The 17,823-nt window shown below is 39.6% G+C and overlaps 2 protein-coding genes across 2 annotated transcripts in view; one reads left to right on the top strand and one right to left on the bottom strand.

Moving 5' to 3' along the window:
* LOC107715641 (zinc finger protein GLIS2-like) overlaps positions 1 to 8,197 on the top strand; it is a 42,990-nt gene extending 34,793 nt beyond the window's left edge. Inside the window, exons 2-7 of the mRNA XM_016521797.1 lie at positions 681 to 897; positions 974 to 1,104; positions 2,792 to 2,974; positions 3,063 to 3,196; positions 5,463 to 5,581; positions 5,657 to 8,197. Of these exons, the coding sequence (XP_016377283.1) occupies positions 708 to 897; positions 974 to 1,104; positions 2,792 to 2,974; positions 3,063 to 3,196; positions 5,463 to 5,581; positions 5,657 to 6,366 (1,467 nt within the window). The 5' untranslated portion in view covers positions 681 to 707 and the 3' untranslated portion in view covers positions 6,367 to 8,197. The remainder of the gene's footprint in view (positions 1 to 680; positions 898 to 973; positions 1,105 to 2,791; positions 2,975 to 3,062; positions 3,197 to 5,462; positions 5,582 to 5,656) is intronic.
* An 8,267-nt stretch (positions 8,198 to 16,464) lies between these two features.
* Positions 16,465 to 17,823, bottom strand: part of LOC107715640 (presequence translocase associated motor 16) — a 5,515-nt gene continuing 4,156 nt past the window's right edge. Inside the window, exon 5 of the mRNA XM_016521796.1 lies at positions 16,465 to 16,629. Coding sequence (XP_016377282.1) covers positions 16,540 to 16,629 — 90 coding nt within the window. The 3' untranslated portion in view covers positions 16,465 to 16,539. The remainder of the gene's footprint in view (positions 16,630 to 17,823) is intronic.

The following is a 17,823-nucleotide window of genomic DNA, read 5'->3' as shown; positions in this document are numbered from 1 at the left end:
TTGGAATGTTGCCTTAGCAACTAAAATAAGCTTAAATTGAATGACTAAAATTAAAAAAGGCAGATGAAAACTAAAAATGAAACAAAAATAAGTTCCAACTAAATAGATATATTTAAAAAATCTAAAACTTGATGAACTATGAACACACAAAATTGCTAAAAATTTTACTATAGCTAAAATGAAAACTGAAAAAGCAAAAATAAAAAGCTAATTAAAAATATTAATAAAAACTATAATAGCACATACATCATTTATAAATATTAATGTTTTTTTTTATCTAAAACTAATAAAAATGGCAAGAGCACAGCAAAATTACTAAAAATTAAACTAGAATTAAAAAGAAAACTGAAAATATAAAATTTAGAGCTAATTCAAAATAGTAATACAATTATAATATTGTATCAACAATAGTGAAATACACTGAAACGTACTACATTGAAAAATGTGCCTCAGTCAGTAAAGAGATGCTGAAATCCACAGCACAACCTCTCCATCTGATTGACAACCATCAAATTATGGAACGGTTCTGGTCCATTTAAGGCAGCTACTTCTGGATTAATGTTTCCAGCATGAAAGTCATGGTGGTGTTATGAATGCTCACTGCTCTTATGCCACTGTCCTGCTGTTACAGGATCTGTGTGAATGTTTCAGTGTTCTCACCTAAACTGCTCTCTGTGTAGGTTGCAGGCTCTGGACTGCATGCCGTCATGCTGTCCTTAGACGAGCCACTGGACCTGAAGGTGCCGAGGGGGCGGGTCAGTGGGCGGGACAGAGTCGCCAGGTCTCCGCCCACTCTCACTCCCTCTCCCATTCACGCTAAGGGGGCGGGGCAGCTGCGGATGGCAGACGACGGGACCGCAGTCATCGTTCCAGCGTCTCCTGCCTCTCCACACACAGGTAAACAAATCAGCACAGCGTGACGTATACAACACTGTAATTGCAGAGAATATAACAGAGGTGTGTATGTCCACAGGTGTCCTGCAGGATAAATTGGAGACCCCCACACCGCCCGCTGTGGACCTCAGCATGTCCCCGTCCTCCAGAAACACCGCCTGCTCTCCGGATCTCTCCAATGGAAACGGCTCAGCTCCCGTTTTCCCCGGGGTGAGTCCACAACACTAGGGAACGGCACATGTACATGGGCACCAAGAAGTATTACTTTAAAATACTTTACAGTGATCTAAGCTTAAATATACTAAAATGCCAACAAAAACAGCCTTTTTTCAGTTTAATGATCTGTTATGTTGACATTTTGAGTTGTAGCCTGTGTAGACCATCTGATTACACTGTAAAAATGACTTAAAACGTCTTTTTTGACTTATCTAAGTCATTAAATTGTTCATTTAAATGACCATATGTGCATAAAATGACCATATGTGACCCTGGACCACAAAACCAGTCATAAGGGTCAATATTTTGAAATTGAGATTTATACATAATCTGGAAGCTGAATAAATAAGCTTTCCATTGATGTATGCTTTGTTAGGATAGGATCATATTTGGCTGAGATACAACTATTTGAATATCTGGAATCTGAGGGTGCAAAAAAAAAAATCTAAATATTGAGAAAATTGCCTTTAAAGTTGTCCAAATGAAGAATTAAATGCACAGGAACATTCCTCACCTTCCCTCAACACGAGACATTCAGATTTGTTACCCTCAGTGACCCAAAACTGGTGTTTCTTATCAAATGCCCCCTGTGCTCCTTCACAAAAGTGTCTCTCTTTCGCCGTCCGTGTGGCTGACGGATGGGACGCGAGGTTAAATCAGATTTACAGCGAGGTACAGCCACACAGAGCTCTTTCTGCTTAATTTAATTCGCTCAAAATTGAATTGGGAGCGAGACGCATGGCTTTTTGTGTGCTTATGTGTGTGTCTCCGATGCCTGCCACCCCTCCTTCAAGCCAACGGATAAACAGCAGCCAGGTCTTAGATGTTGGCACTCCTGAGCCTCATTTTACATGATTTTCTAAGCACATTTCTCACATAGCTGAAAACTTCCCAGACAGCCCTGACACTGTTGTCCAGTCAAAACCATCATTGTCTCTCCTCTAATTAACCCTTAAGCATCACTATTACTATTGCTCATAGTTAGGGGCAGAAACATGAACAAACCCATAAACACTAAAAAACTAGTGAGGGTAAAAGAAAGAAATATATATACTTTAAAATATCTCAGTATCTTATTTAATGGCATTTTATAAATATTCAGATGACAAGAATATATATATATATATATATATATATATATATATATATATACACATGTATATATATAGGCCTATTATCAAAACGTGACTCAAATATCAACATAACATCACCAGGTTCCTGCTGATTCCCACCTACTCACATTTCCTTCAAAACAATCTGTAGTTTATAGTTTACTGTCTAGTCCTGCTATCTAAAAACACTTTTATCAGAGTGCTCATAATAGGGCACTTGTGCAAAATCAAGCTCCATGTATAAGATTCTATGTTCTTATTATGTTACGCTTATTGGTGCCTTGCCATTTCACTTTCTCTCATTAAAGTCTCAAATCTGTGGTGGAGTGCAAAGTGTGGCAGGGCATTAGCTCAGATCAGCACAGCTGGGGGCAGAAACACAGCGAGGACGAGCTGCCACATCCAGCAAAACACTCATAAGAGTCTCCCGCTGAGAGGGCGATTACAGAACACGGACCTCCTGTAGCTCCTGTTACTGAGTTTAACAACTATTACTAGAATCGCTGGCCTGCTGTAAAAAGATAAAGAGGCTTGAATTATGTTTGCCTTTTCTGGTTTTGTTCCCGCAGGACTTGGCTCATATCCGTTACGTGGAGGGAGGGGTGACGTCTCAAGCGTTCCAGTTCTTCGTGCCAATTGGAGGAGGTGGAGGGCTTCACCTGCCTTCCTCGATGTTCATTCGGCAGCCCAAGGACACACGAGCTTCTCCAGACCTCTCCGCAGATGAACAGCTGGCCTGTCGCTGGAGGAAGGTGAGAAATAGAAGCAGTTTAATGCAGGTGCTAATGTGCTTTTTTTTATTTTTTACCTTAGCTCATAGTGCATGTTTTCTTGTCACAGTGCCACCTACTTTTTGACTCCTTGCAAGACCTGGTGGATCACGTCAATGACTTCCATGTAAAGCCTGAGAAGGAATCTGGGTACTGTTGCCTCTGGGAGGGATGTGCACGCAAAGGACGGGGATTCAATGCCAGGTGTGTTTAATGCATTCTCTAAATAAGGTTGTCTGTGATACATTTAGCACCAGCAGGGGTCAGTTGCACCAGGTTCCTGCTGATTCCCACCTACTCACATTTCCTTCAAAACAATCTGTAGTTTATAGTTTACTGTCTAGTCCTGCTATCTAAAAACACTTTTATCAGAGTGCTCATAATAGGGCACTTGTGCAAAATCAAGCTCCATGTATAAGATTCTATGTTCTTATTATGTTACGCTTATTGGTGCCTTGCCATTTCACTTTCTCTCATTAAAGTCTCAAATCTGTGGTGGAGTGCAAAGTGTGGCAGGGCATTAGCTCAGATCAGCACAGCTGGGGGCAGAAACACAGCGAGGACGAGCTGCCACATCCAGCAAAACACTCATAAGAGTCTCCCGCTGAGAGGGCGATTACAGAACACGGACCTCCTGTAGCTCCTGTTACTGAGTTTAACAACTATTACTAGAATCGCTGGCCTGCTGTAAAAAGATAAAGAGGCTTGAATTATGTTTGCCTTTTCTGGTTTTGTTCCCGCAGGACTTGGCTCATATCCGTTACGTGGAGGGAGGGGTGACGTCTCAAGCGTTCCAGTTCTTCGTGCCAATTGGAGGAGGTGGAGGGCTTCACCTGCCTTCCTCGATGTTCATTCGGCAGCCCAAGGACACACGAGCTTCTCCAGACCTCTCCGCAGATGAACAGCTGGCCTGTCGCTGGAGGAAGGTGAGAAATAGAAGCAGTTTAATGCAGGTGCTAATGTGCTTTTTTTTATTTTTTACCTTAGCTCATAGTGCATGTTTTCTTGTCACAGTGCCACCTACTTTTTGACTCCTTGCAAGACCTGGTGGATCACGTCAATGACTTCCATGTAAAGCCTGAGAAGGAATCTGGGTACTGTTGCCTCTGGGAGGGATGTGCACGCAAAGGACGGGGATTCAATGCCAGGTGTGTTTAATGCATTCTCTAAATAAGGTTGTCTGTGATACATTTAGCACCAGCAGGGGTCAGTTGCATAAACTTAGCCTTTATGTAAAGACTCAGTCTTAAGAACTAAATCAATTAGCAGTTAGCCAAGGGGTAATGAGTCTTATTTTTTGGATTCAAATTAGACCAATCTACGTTTTATTGTAACAGACTTAAAAAGAGTTTTGACCCATCTTAAAAAAAGCTACATTTAAAAGCTGGACAGGAGAGTGTTGTGTTAATTTTGACTCGTTGATAGAGATTAAGCTATGGTGTGTTCATAAAAAGTAAACAATTTTGACTAATAGATTATCTCACGGTATTCTGAAATGTCCACAAAATTGTGCATGGTAATTTTAAAGGTATATTGTAGTACTGAATATTTTTCATTTTAAAATACATACCCACCATACTGTATAAGCCATTTTAGGTTAATTTCCTTGGAAAGGAAAATTCTGCCGTTTCATCTACTAGTCGCACCGTTAAGTTACATAAGCATGTACCTTAAAGGGATAGTTCACTCAAAATTTTAAATTGTGTCATTAATTGCATGTCGTTCCAAACCTGTAAGACCTTCATTCAACTTCGGAACACAAATTAAGATTTGTTTTGTTATTTTCTGACCCTTCATAGACAGCAATGCAACTACCACGTTCAAGGCCCAGAAAGGTAGTAAGGACATTGTTAAAATAGTCCATGTGACATCAGTGGTTCAACCTTAATTTTACGAAGCTACGAGAATACTTTTTGTGAGCAAAGAAAACAAAAATAACTTTATTCAACAATTTCTTCTCTTCCGTGTCAGACTTCGACGTGTGCATTCCTTTGCTTGCAAACAAGGCACAGTGTATCCGGGTTCTATATCAGAATGCCGGCTCCTGCATCAGCAGCACCACACGTACAGTATGCGTCATGGTATTCTTGTGAATGCGCGGCGGAGACTAACACGGAAGAGAAGAATTGTTGAATAAAGTCTTTATTTTTGTTTACTTTGCCCACAAAATGTATTCTCATAGCTTCATAAAATTACAGTTGAACCACTGATGTCACGTGAACTATATTATCTATATGATCTTACTACCTTTCTGGGCCTTTAACGTGGTAGTTCCGTTGCCATCTATGCAGGGTCAGAAAGCTTTTGGATTTCATCAAAAAATCTTAATTTGTGTTCTGAAGATGAACAAAGGTCTTACGGGTTTGGAACGACATGAGGGTGTGTAATTAATGACAGAATTTTCATTTTTGGGTGAACCAACCCTTTAATTCTAAAGCATGCACCTTAATTCTAATGTCTGCATCATTAGGTACAAGATGCTGATACACATCCGTACTCACACCAATGAGAAACCTCACCGCTGTCCCACCTGCAACAAGAGCTTTTCCCGCCTGGAGAACCTCAAGATTCACAACCGCTCGCACACAGGTCTGTACCAAGTTAAATGTATGGATAGATAAGTGAAGATTGCATGACCTGGCTAACTTGGTGGTTGTATTTTAGGAGAGAAGCCATACATCTGTCCCTACGAGGGCTGCAACAAGCGGTACTCCAATTCCAGTGACCGGTTCAAACACACGCGTACGCACTATGTGGACAAGCCCTACTACTGCAAGATGGTGGGCTGCTTGAAACGCTACACAGACCCCAGCTCCCTGAGGAAGCATATTAAGGCTCACGGGCACTTTGTCGTCCAGGATCAGGGAGGTCCGGGTGGGGTGGGCTCTCTGATGAAGCCGGGGCAGATTGCAGGGTCAGGGAAAGAATCTGAGCTGACTTACGTCAGTGGGGCCCACATCATCATTCCTGGTGCTGCCGCTGCTCTCCTGGGCGGTCACGGTCTGCAGGGTCTTGGAGGCTCCCTCCCCTTCTCCCCCCTCAGTCCCCACCCCTTGGACTTGAGCACACTGGGCTGCCCAAGCTCCCCTCCAGCTGGGCTTGGGAAGACCTCCATCCTGTCCTTCAGTGGTTCCCCGCTTGGCCTGGCCAAGTCAACCTTGCTGTCTCATACCTTCTCATCTTCCACATTGGGGTTGCCCATGGTGCCTATTTTGGGCTCGGAGCGCAGGGACCATGGCAAGGGCAAGGCCAGAGGTGAGGACGAGATCCACGGCAGAGTGCTCAACTTGTCTACGGGGGCATCCCACGACCCCCTGTCTTGGGTTGTCATCCCTTCTGGCCCGGTGGTGCTGAAGCCAGCTGTGGTCAACTGAGCGCCACATTCCAGAGGAACGGCAGGGGAAGCGTGGGGGTGGAACAGGGGTCAGAGGTCAGAGGCAAGCCTATGGGGGGTTTTCTCAAAGCAAATGCGGTTCTGCTTGGAGGTGACACCATCTTCAACTTTTAGCGCTACTTCAGTTCTAATTTGTACCTTATGGTCAGACACAGCTACCTGTTTCTTGTGGTAATAGGGATGGTATCTTGAAGTGAAATTATCGTAACAATCTAGAAAGTGGCCAAACACTCACCTCCATTCCATTCTCTTTCTTTCTGGCTTATCTTATTACCAGGGTTATCCAATCTTGCTCCTGGAGAGTTTAGCTCCAACTTGCTCCTATACACCTGCTTGAAAGTTTTGAGTAATCCTGAAAGAGCTTGATTAATTGTGTTTAATTAGGGTTGGGGCTAAAGTAGTGGTGGGCAAATCCCTGCACTTTCCTGCAGTTTAGTTACAACCCTCACTAAACACAAACTAAACTAATCAAAGTCTATAAGATTACTAGATGAATTACAGCCAGGTGAGCTTGTTGGATGTAAACTCTGCAGGACAGTGGACCTTGAGGGCCAGGGTTGCCCTTCCCTGGTCTAAACTCTGAAGAAAGGTGGCCCTCCAGAAGCAGGATTGGAACCTAAGTCTTATACGCTTTGTTTTCTGTTTTATGAGAGCACTGATCTAAACGGCAGACTTCAGAATCTGTGCCCTTGCTTCAAGAGACAAATGTATTTATGCGTAAGAGAAACTTTTGGACGACAGTGTACGCAACACACTAAAGACACAAATGTATGCTATTATTCTTCAGGAACTGACCTTCAAGCCATTCCGTGCGTTATGAAAAGACCTCCGAGCGTAGCGAGCTAGAGATCTTTTAGGCTAAATCGCATGGGCTTGGTCAGGTTTGCAGCTCGTTTACTTGCCGTCAATCAACATCTGTTGTACCCTTTAGACCAGTAGTGTCCAGTTCTGGCCCTGATATGCCACTTTTCTGCAGAGCTCAGCTCCTACACACAAGTTTCTAGTGATCCTGAAGACCTTGAGTAGCTGGTACAGGTGTGTTTACTTAGGGCTAGAGCTAAACTTTCCCGGACGGTGGCCCTTTAGGAGCAGGAATGGACACCACTGCTTCAGACTGTCCCGAGTCCCACCTCGGTCAGCGGGTACCCTCTGCATCCCTTGCAAGTGAACTTCCTTAGCTCAATGCTATTGCAAGCTATATGAAAAACCTTGCATTTGCTGCTAGCTGTGTCACTGCAATGTAAGCATACGTCTTTGAATAAAAATAGACAAAGTATGAACGACAATCTGTCCTCTGAGGAGGAGGAAATAGAAACCTTGACTAGCTCTATTTTGTTGAATAAGAGATTTACAGACACAAGGCTCAGACTGACTGAGTTTTAAGTCATACAAGGGCACAAACTCACCAAGCGGTCATGCTAATGCCCCATAGGACATGGCACTGTTGTAAATAGTGCCATCTTATGGTCATCACTTGTACTGCACACTACTAGCTGAACCAAGGGCCAGATTTAAAAGTTATTGTCCTGCTTTGCCGTATACTAGCACGGCAGGGTAAAACAAAGGACCTTTGGCTGATGCATAATAGTGGAATGTTAAAAATAACCGTTATCCACAACCCAGTGGCAATGCTGACACTTGCAATACACCAGTTTAAGTGTACTTCAACGATTAAGGGCCTAGTTCGCTTAAAATAACTTTCACAGTTTGCCCCATGTTAAATCACTGCGCTAAAAATCTAATCGTAAACCCAGAGATTAAAGTAGGGACTTAATAATAAAGTGTAGAAAGCACTATTCAGGTGGCCAAAAGATAGCATTTTGATTACTGAGTTTTAAGTCATACAAGGGCACAAACTCACCAAGCGGTCATGCTAATGCCCCATAGGACATGGCACTGTTGTAAATAGTGCCATCTTATGGTCATCACTTGTACTGCACACTACTAGCTGAACCAAGGGCCAGATTTAAAAGTTATTGTCCTGCTTTGCCGTATACTAGCACGGCAGGGTAAAACAAAGGACCTTTGGCTGATGCATAATAGTGGAATGTTAAAAATAACCGTTATCCACAACCCAGTGGCAATGCTGACACTTGCAATACACCAGTTTAAGTGTACTTCAACGATTAAGGGCCTAGTTCGCTTAAAATAACTTTGCTTTCACAGTTTGCCCCATGTTAAATCACTGTGCTAAAAATCTAATCGTAAACCCAGAGATTAAAGTAGGGACTTAATAATAAAGTGTAGAAAGCACTATTCAGGTGGCCAAAAGATAGCATTTTGATTTAAGACCCTTTCACATGACCCACATCAACGTTCCCCAATGCATCAAACTCTAGAGTGAGGTGTCAAGTTTCAGCATTACTCCTGACGCCACCTTACACAAATGGAGTTGTAGGCGACGCTCCAAGTACTAAAAATTTCACATTTGACCCCATTTGGCTCTGATTTTTCCCAGTTGCATGATGTGTAATTATGTGGTACATCATACAAACTGAAAATCAAAATTCAAAAGATTCTGTGCTAGATTTTAGGCACATCAAGTTGTACAACACAACCTTTAAGGCAGATATTCATATTGTGCATTTTATGATGCCATCTCCAACGTCAAAGCGGTGTATAATTCTTGTGTTGAAAGATGCATTTAAATCCTGAAGTGGGTCATGTGAGACTATACAGAGTGTTTGTCATCCTCCATTGATGATCAACCTGTCACAATCAAGACCTCATTCAGATTAAAATAATGCTCTTGATTAAGTCTTCTCTCCTGAACTCAGGCACATAACAGCTTCTGTCTTCTCAGGAGAAGTACTTCTTTAACAGAGATGACATATTTATAGCATCTTTCAGTAATGTCCATTACTCATAAACTGGGAGAAAAAAAATTATAGAACAAACGAATGTAATGTATAAACATTCCAACTGAAATAATCACACTTCCTTAAAGCATGCACCCTGCCCTCCCCTCCAAACCATTTTTACACTCAGAGTCTTATTCCATAATTATTTTTGTTGTATTGCTTGTGGAAACTATACAATTAATGCTGTTTTGTTTTACTGACTTGTTTTGTTTTGGACGTGACATTTCCTGATGTTGAAGTTGCTTCATTTCTGTTATCGCTATTCTGTGTTCAGCTTTCTCCAGCTGATGAAATAGGGAGAAATGACGGGAGAAGGTGACAGATAAGTTTGTGGGAAGGGCTTGAGTAAGAAGCCCTCACATTTAGCCCATAATCATATCATGATGTTTTAAGTTTACATACTCTATAATGTATATGTAATGTTTAATGTCCTGTATAATGGACATTCAACCAATCAACATGTCCACATCTTGATCGTGCGCCAAGTTTCAAAAGTAGGCCACTGACCCTTACACGGCCCCAGATTATTTTTATTTATTCGGTTGCAGCCAAGAAAAGGTTAACCCTGTGCTTCTATAAAGCCTTTTAGAAGAGATAAGCGATAACATGCAAATACATGCAGTAATCAAACACAATCCTCTCAGGTTTGGAGAGCTTTGACATCAGCATGTATTTAGGAGGCTTTACCGGTAATGACGTTTATTAACCCTTGCATCCTTTAAACAAGTTGGAAATATCTTTGCCCACCTTCTCCTACTCCCTTTTCTCATGTTGTTGGCTGGAGAAAGATGATACTGACACAGACCTGTCAAGGTCTACATCAATGTTCAATATCAGATAAGCTGTTTGAACCTTTAACCCTTTGAGCACTCTGAAAACGGCCACACTGTTTTACACAGTTGACCCCAAAGGCCTTAACAGACCGATGGTACATCCTCAATGACTCTGAATTTACTGCAACTGTATGTGAGAGACTTAAGCAATAAACTGAATGGCAGGGAAGATGTCATAGCTAGATATTTAAATGTAGAAATTCACTCCAATGATGCAAGAAACTAGATACGGTACATAAATTAAGCACCATTTTAAAATCTAAAGAAAAAAGCTCACATTAAAAGTAAAGATGTTTCTAAAATGAACTAATAATAGGACACATTCTTGAAGTGCCACAGAGATGCACAAAGGGTTAACAAAAAGACTATGGCCTGGAAAGGCCAGTATCCATTTTTATTTTGTCCTTTTTTTGCACAATTTTGAGATATTTTAATATCAGTATTTTAATTTTTTCCAAGTGCCTTTTATTATAGATGAAATGTAGATGTAATACAGTATATGAAAATAAATATATATATAAATAAATATATTTTTTTTCCCAGCATAATGTTCTAAAGCTGAACATGCAGAATTTTAGAGCTGTAAAAGTCTCCAGTTGGTACAACATAGGTGTGTGCTCCTGTTTTAGAGGATTTTTATTACGATATTGATAAGGATGTCAATGAAAGTAAAAGAAACAAATGTTTAATAAATTTGCATTTGATATACTGCGCTTTGCTGTGTCATTTTTTTGCTGAATGTTTGGGATATTCAAGTACAGAGGGCTGAAATGTTTATAGTATTAACTCAGATCAGGGTCTTAGCCTTGGATGAGATGTTGAACTATTTTTCTTGGCTCTTTCATCGGTTTGCTTTTGCTCGACGCGTCTGACTGACCCCTGTTTGAATAACTGAAATATACATAGCAGTAATTTTTATGTAAACACAGAGTGTTTGTGAGGATCCCAAAACAAATTTCAGTAATCAATGATTATGACCTAATCCTAATTAACATTTGATATTTAATCCTGAAGAAAAAACACTGTATAATTTGAACAAATATGTTCAATATTCAGTCATTTTCTTTGTTAAAGATTCAGTGTGATTAGCTGGTTTAAATCACAGAAGTCTCATTAATTCATGTTGCATTTATATTGTGCATTTTTTTTAATGTACAGACTACATTCATAATACATATACTAGGGTTTGGCAAAAATTGAACAAATGTAGCTATACATATTATTATATTAATATTTAAATATATTAATTACAGTAATAACCAACCAGCGAAAATTCATTGATCACTCAAATAGCAACACGTTGTATAGCGCTTCACTGACAGTATTTATGGTGTGAATCTGACAGTAGTAAATGAAGGTAAAAGAATGACCTTAAATGAAGGCCAAATGTATCAAGATTTTAAGGAAAGTTCTGGATTTAATAAAAAAAAAAAACGTCATGCTGCACACTGCTGATTACCACAGACAAGCATCATCCAGACTGGACTGTTTACAGTTACACAGAAGTCTATGGGGCATAATATTATACTGGGATAAACATATTTTATTATACTGAGATAAACATAAATTACTGTTTCTAAAGTACAGCCACAAGACTTCATGACAACATCATGACAGGTGTGATAGCATCACTTATTAACCTTGTCTGGACAATCTCTCATCTCCTTTCATAGCTTGGAAAAGATGGACATGTGATACAAGTACTTTTTACTGGAGAAAAATTAATCCAAAGTTTTTACATCCAAGGTTTTGCCTAGACTTTAATTGTTGAATTTCTGCAAACATTTTCCTAGTTTTAACAGTGTTAAATGACTTATGTGGTAATCTACATTAAGCCTGAAATGAAGTTGATACCTTATATTAAATCCAGATCATTCCTTTCAACATGAAGAAATGGATGGATACACTACTTTTCAAAAGTTTGAGGTCAGCAAAAAAAAAAGAAAAAAAAAAGATTACTTTTATTCAGCAAGGATGCATTAAATTGATCAAAAATATGACCGTAAATACATTAATATGTTACAAAAGATATCTATTTCTTAAGCAACAAATCAGCATATTAGAATGATTTCTGAAGGATCATGTGACACTACACATGCTGATGCTTAAAAGTCAGCTTTAGATCACAGAAATAAATTACATTTTACAACGGGGCCGGCTCCAGGCATGGGCAAATGTCGTCTTGCCCACCCAATCAGAACAATAATTAAAGATTGCGTTAATCTTTTTATGCAGTGATTAAAAGCAATCTGAAGCGGTTTGTATTTTGAGATGTTTTAATAAGAGCTGAAGACTGCCCCAACAATCATAAAATAACACCAGAAATCGCATCATTTTTCTTTTTATTAGCTGAAAACAAATTCACGCGGAGGCTTCAGTCTGTTGCGAAAAAGCCAACCCGATCTCATGAAAGTGCGTATAAATAGTACGCCAAATAAAAATGAAAACTCGTGGTATTGATACGCAAAAATGGACTTTGGCGTGTATATGCTACGCGATAGGTAGGTTTAGGGTTGTGGGGTAGATGCGCATCATATGTACGCGAAAACTGCGTATCATATGCACGCCAAAGTCCATTTTTGCGTCTCAATACCACGAGTTTTCGTTTTTATTCGGCGTACTATTTCAACGAACGAAAACGGACAGAAATATTTGCGCGCTATCAGTGTGCGAATTACGGGAGTTTAATACGGATCTACATTAATATGTGCCTTAGCCTGGTCGGCTTGATTTTGCCAAGTAAGACATGTTCCGGGATCAACATCTTTTGTTGGTCCTGGATCAACATTACTATCCAAAAATATAGACTAAACCCAATCCCTACCCCTAAACCTAACCTTACCCATAATTTATTCCTAAAATCAGAGGGAAATGATAGCTGATTAACAAGGGTGTAGAAGCTCCTAATCCTGATTGTAAGCCTAAAACTGATATTTCCTGAAAAGTTATCCCTCAATTCTGATTGGTTGATTGGAATGATGTTTCAGGATCAACAAGGATGTTGATCCAGGAACATGTTGTACTTGGTGAAATCACGGTCACCGCCTTAGCCTACCACTGAAATTACCCGAGCAGTTGAATTATTTTTCTAGAAAACCTCGCTTATTCAATAACGTGCATTTACTGCATGGACGGGGCAAGAACAAAGTATAAGCGTTTAAAATGCATGTGTAGGCTACAGTTCAGCTGAAAGCTTACCCATTTTGACTTGCTGTTAATGCTTTTAAATTGAATGTAAGAAACAAACTGCCTGCTTAAATGACCACAATGTTAGAAACAACAACACGGAAATAAGACCTTGTACGATGAAAGTTGCGTTCGTTATTATATAGCAACAGTCGGCTCACGAAGCGTTTTCTTTCAGAATTTTCATAGGATAAAAGTAAAAACTGTTGCATTTTAAGACGTTTTAAAATCTACATTTTCTGGTCTGCCTCAGCTCCAGCCGTCTAACAGCGCTCATCAATGTCAAAATGATTGAGATGACCAATCAAATCAAAGAAGGAGGGCCTTACTGTTCACAGAAACCGAGCGCGAATTTCACCGCGGCGCTTCAGTGAAGGTACGAAGTAGCTAAACGTAATAGCTATTTTACAATTGTTTTACAATGACATAAACGACCAACAATATCCAATGAATTGAATGTAGGCCGGTCATTTGTGATTCATGTAATTCCTAGCCATGGTCTAAGTTAATTGAATGTGATGACAATAGCAATAGCAACCAGAGAAAGAGAACAAAGAGGGCCGTTTTTTATTATTCAGTAAAGAAAAAAAGTATTTTGTTGCGGAAGTTAATGATATTCTATGGTTCGCCATAGGCTGCCCACGAAAGCATGATATTGCTATTTTTTCAGTGTACATACAGTATATCAACAACACTGCAATAAGTTGCATAGTTAAAATAGCAATATCTACAGTCTAAATTTCTAGACTGTATCCCACCCCCTCCCCACCCTCCAAATTGCCCACCCAGGATATCTGCCAGCCCACCCTTCTATAGCGCTTAAGAACCTGCCTGGTTGTCAGTGTTTCTTTGTCTGGACACAGCACTGTTTACACACTGTGAGGTATCGGTTTTTGGTATCGATGGGCGAAGTATCGGGCGATTGATACGCAAAAATGGACTTTGGCGTGTATATGCTACGCGATGGGTAGGTTTAGGGTTGTGGGGTAGATGCGTATCATATGTACGCGAAAACTGCGTATCATATGTACGCCAACAAATTTCATATCATATGCATGCGAAAACTGCGTATAATATGCACGCCAAACACATGCGTATCATATGCACGCCAAAGTCCATTTTTGCGTCTCAATACCACGAGTTTTCGTTTTTATTCGGCGTACTATTTCAACGAACGAAAACGGACAGAAATATTTGCGCGCTATCAGTGTGCGAATTACGGGAGTTTAATACGGATCTACATTAATATGTGCCTTAGCCTGGTCGGCTTGATTTTGCCAAGTAAGACATGTTCCTGGATCAACATCTTTTTCGTTACTATATAGCAACAGTCGGCTCACGAAGCGTTTTCTTTCAGAATTTTCATAGGATAAAAGTAAAAACTGTTGCATTTTAAGACGTTTTAAAATCTACATTTTCTGGTCTGCCTCAGCTCCAGCCGTCTAACAGCGCTCATCAATGTCAAAATGATTGAGATGACCAATCAAATCAAAGAAGGAGGGCCTTACTGTTCACAGAAACCGAGCGCGAATTTCACCGCGGCGCTTCAGTGAAGGTACGAAGTAGCTAAACGTAATAGCTATTTTACAATTGTTTTACAATGACATAAACGACCAACAATATCCAGTGAATTGAATGTAGGCCGGTCATTTGTGATTCATGTAATTCCTAGCCATGGTCTAAGTTAACTGAATGTGATGACAATAGCAATAGCAACCAGAGAAAGAGAACAAAGAGGGCCGTTTTTTATTATTCAGTAAAGAAAAAAAGTATTTTGTTGCGAAAGGTAATGATATTCTATGGTTCGCCATAGGCTGCCCACGAAAGCATGATATTGCTATTTTTTCAGTGTACATACAGTATATCAACAACACTGCAATAAGTTGCATAGTTAAAATAGCAATATCTACAGTCTAAATTTCTAGACTGTATCCCACCCCCTCCCCACCCCAAAAAAAAAAGAAAAAAAAAAAGAAGTCCACCCAGGATATCTGCCAGCCCACCCTTCTATAGCGCTTAAGAACCAGGCCTGGTTGTCAGTGTTTCTTTGTCTGGACACAGCACTGTTTACACACTGTGAGGTATCGGTTTTTGGTATCGATGGGCGAAGTATCGGGCGATATTTATCATTATATAATATTATATTGCAATATTATATATGCAGTATTATACAAAAAAACTATGTATTGTATCTATAAATGAGGACATTCATAAATGTCGTGTAATGGAGGTTTTCACAGCTTTGATTCGCTTAATATTGTCTACACACATATTTAACATTTCTGCACTCACACAGACACAAAATGCGAGACTGAAAATAAAAGTAAACTATGAATATATTACCCTAGAAAGTGCTGCCCTACCACAATTTCTGATTGCCCCCCCAGTCCAGCGAGCCTAGTACCGGGCCTGTTTTACAATATATTCACATAGAAAACAGGTATTTTGAATTGTAACAATATTTCACAATATTACTGTTTTTACTGTATTTTTGATCCAATAAATGCAGCCTTGATGAGAATAGCAGACTTCTTTCAAAAATCTTACCGACACCAAACTTTTGAAGAGTGATGTACATTTTTAAACATGTTAGAAAGTTCCATAAGCTCCTGGATGAACTCCAACAAGACCTCAGGATAAATTACCTTCCAAGTAATGTCCAGAAAATACTCCTCCACTCTGACCGATGAATAAAGAAATGATTGACATTTCAATGTACAAAAAGATGGAGTTTTATTGTGGGTCTGGGTCATAATTACAGTGGAGACGTGTGAGGATGGAGCTCATGTCTGCTGCTGCTGGTCTAAATAAAAGTAAACTATGAATATATTACCCTAGAAAGTGCTGCCCTACCACAATTTCTGATTGCCCCCCCAGTCCAGTGAGCCTAGTACCGGGCCTGTTTTACAATATATTCACATAGAAAACAGGTATTTTGAATTGTAACAATATTTCACAATATTACTGTTTTTACTGTATTTTTGATCCAATAAATGCAGCCTTGATGAGAATAGCAGACTTCTTTCAAAAATCTTACCGACACCAAACTTTTGAAGAGTGATGTACATTTTTAAACATGTTAGAAAGTTCCATAAGCTCCTGGATGAACTCCAACAAGACCTCAGGATAAATTACCTTCCAAGTAATGTCCAGAAAATACTCCTCCACTCTGACCGATGAATAAAGAAATGATTGACATTTCAATGTACAAAAAGATGGAGTTTTATTGTGGGTCTGGGTCATAATTACAGTGGAGACGTGTGAGGATGGAGCTCATGTCTGCTGCTGCTGGTCTGGTGGTTTGCTTTCGTGCTGCTGTTGAATGGAGAGTTCTTCATCCAGACGCTCTTTAGCCCGTACTACCTATACAAGAGTGACAAACATTATTATTATTATTTCTCTGATGTTGAAAACCACTGAACTAATAGCTAAAGATATGGGTTTAATCGCTATGTTTCCATCCACCTAATTTTATGCGCATTTTGGAATATCGCATAAAACCACTGGATGGAAACGACAAGATGTGCATAAATTAAAAAAAACTTATGCACACATTTGAGTAGGATAAACTTTATCCGATAAGACAAAATGCGCATAAACTACGATGGAAACACATTTACCGAATAAATTCCACGACGCGCATTGAAAAAGTCACTTGGCTTTGCGCTATGAGATGGGATAACTTGACTAACCAGCAGACCGATCTCGCTCACAGCATCTATTAAAGCAATAAGCCCCAAGAAGCCGTGGTTTACAGTGAATTTATAACAGCTAAGGGGCAATGTTAGGAACGACCCTTAGCTGTTATAAATTCACTGTGAACCACGGCTTCACGGGACTTATTGCTTTTATAAAACGGTTATTCCATTAGACCTTCTCAATCAAAGAAACAGTACCACAACAGCACAAACAAAAGGAATGTGTGCTCTTCATACTAATTTCCTGCTTCCTGGAAACATACACAAATTCTTTTATATAGAGATGCACCGATTGCAATTTTCTTGGCCGATTCCGATTTTTCGTTAGTGTGATCTGCCGATACCGATTTTTGCCGATTCCGATTTTCTTTCTAAGAACTATAATTGACAGCATATACAAACAAAAATCTGCTTTTCTTCAACGCAAAGTTTTATTTTCATAAAAGAAACAAGTAAAAAGTCAGTAATAAAATAAGAACAAATACAAAAATTGCAAACAACAATGCAATAGAATAAAGAGAGCTATGAAACTAAGTTTTTCAGGTTAAGTAAGTTTTATTCAGGTAAGAAATACAACAGAAATGAAAGTAATCAAATGTAAAATAACAAATTCAGTGTTATTTTACATTTGATATTAATTTCTGTAATCTTCATTGTAAAAATTAAATAAAGATTAATGCTTACCATTAAAGTTACAAAATGTATTCACTCAAGAGCAGAAAGTGATTTTCTTTGTCTTTTGTTCTTTGATTAACATGACAGACAGCAGCATAAATATTGGACTGCGGTCCCTTTAAGAGTTTATCCACGGACCCAATATAGGGCCTGTTTACACCTGGTCATTTCATGCGTTTTCGCT

The sequence above is a fragment of the Sinocyclocheilus rhinocerous genome, unplaced genomic scaffold (genome assembly GCF_001515625.1).
Source record: "Sinocyclocheilus rhinocerous isolate Xijiao unplaced genomic scaffold, SAMN03320098_v1.1 scaffold239, whole genome shotgun sequence".
NCBI lineage: Eukaryota > Metazoa > Chordata > Actinopteri > Cypriniformes > Cyprinidae > Sinocyclocheilus > Sinocyclocheilus rhinocerous.
This window is presented reverse-complemented; position numbering and strand designations above follow the sequence as displayed.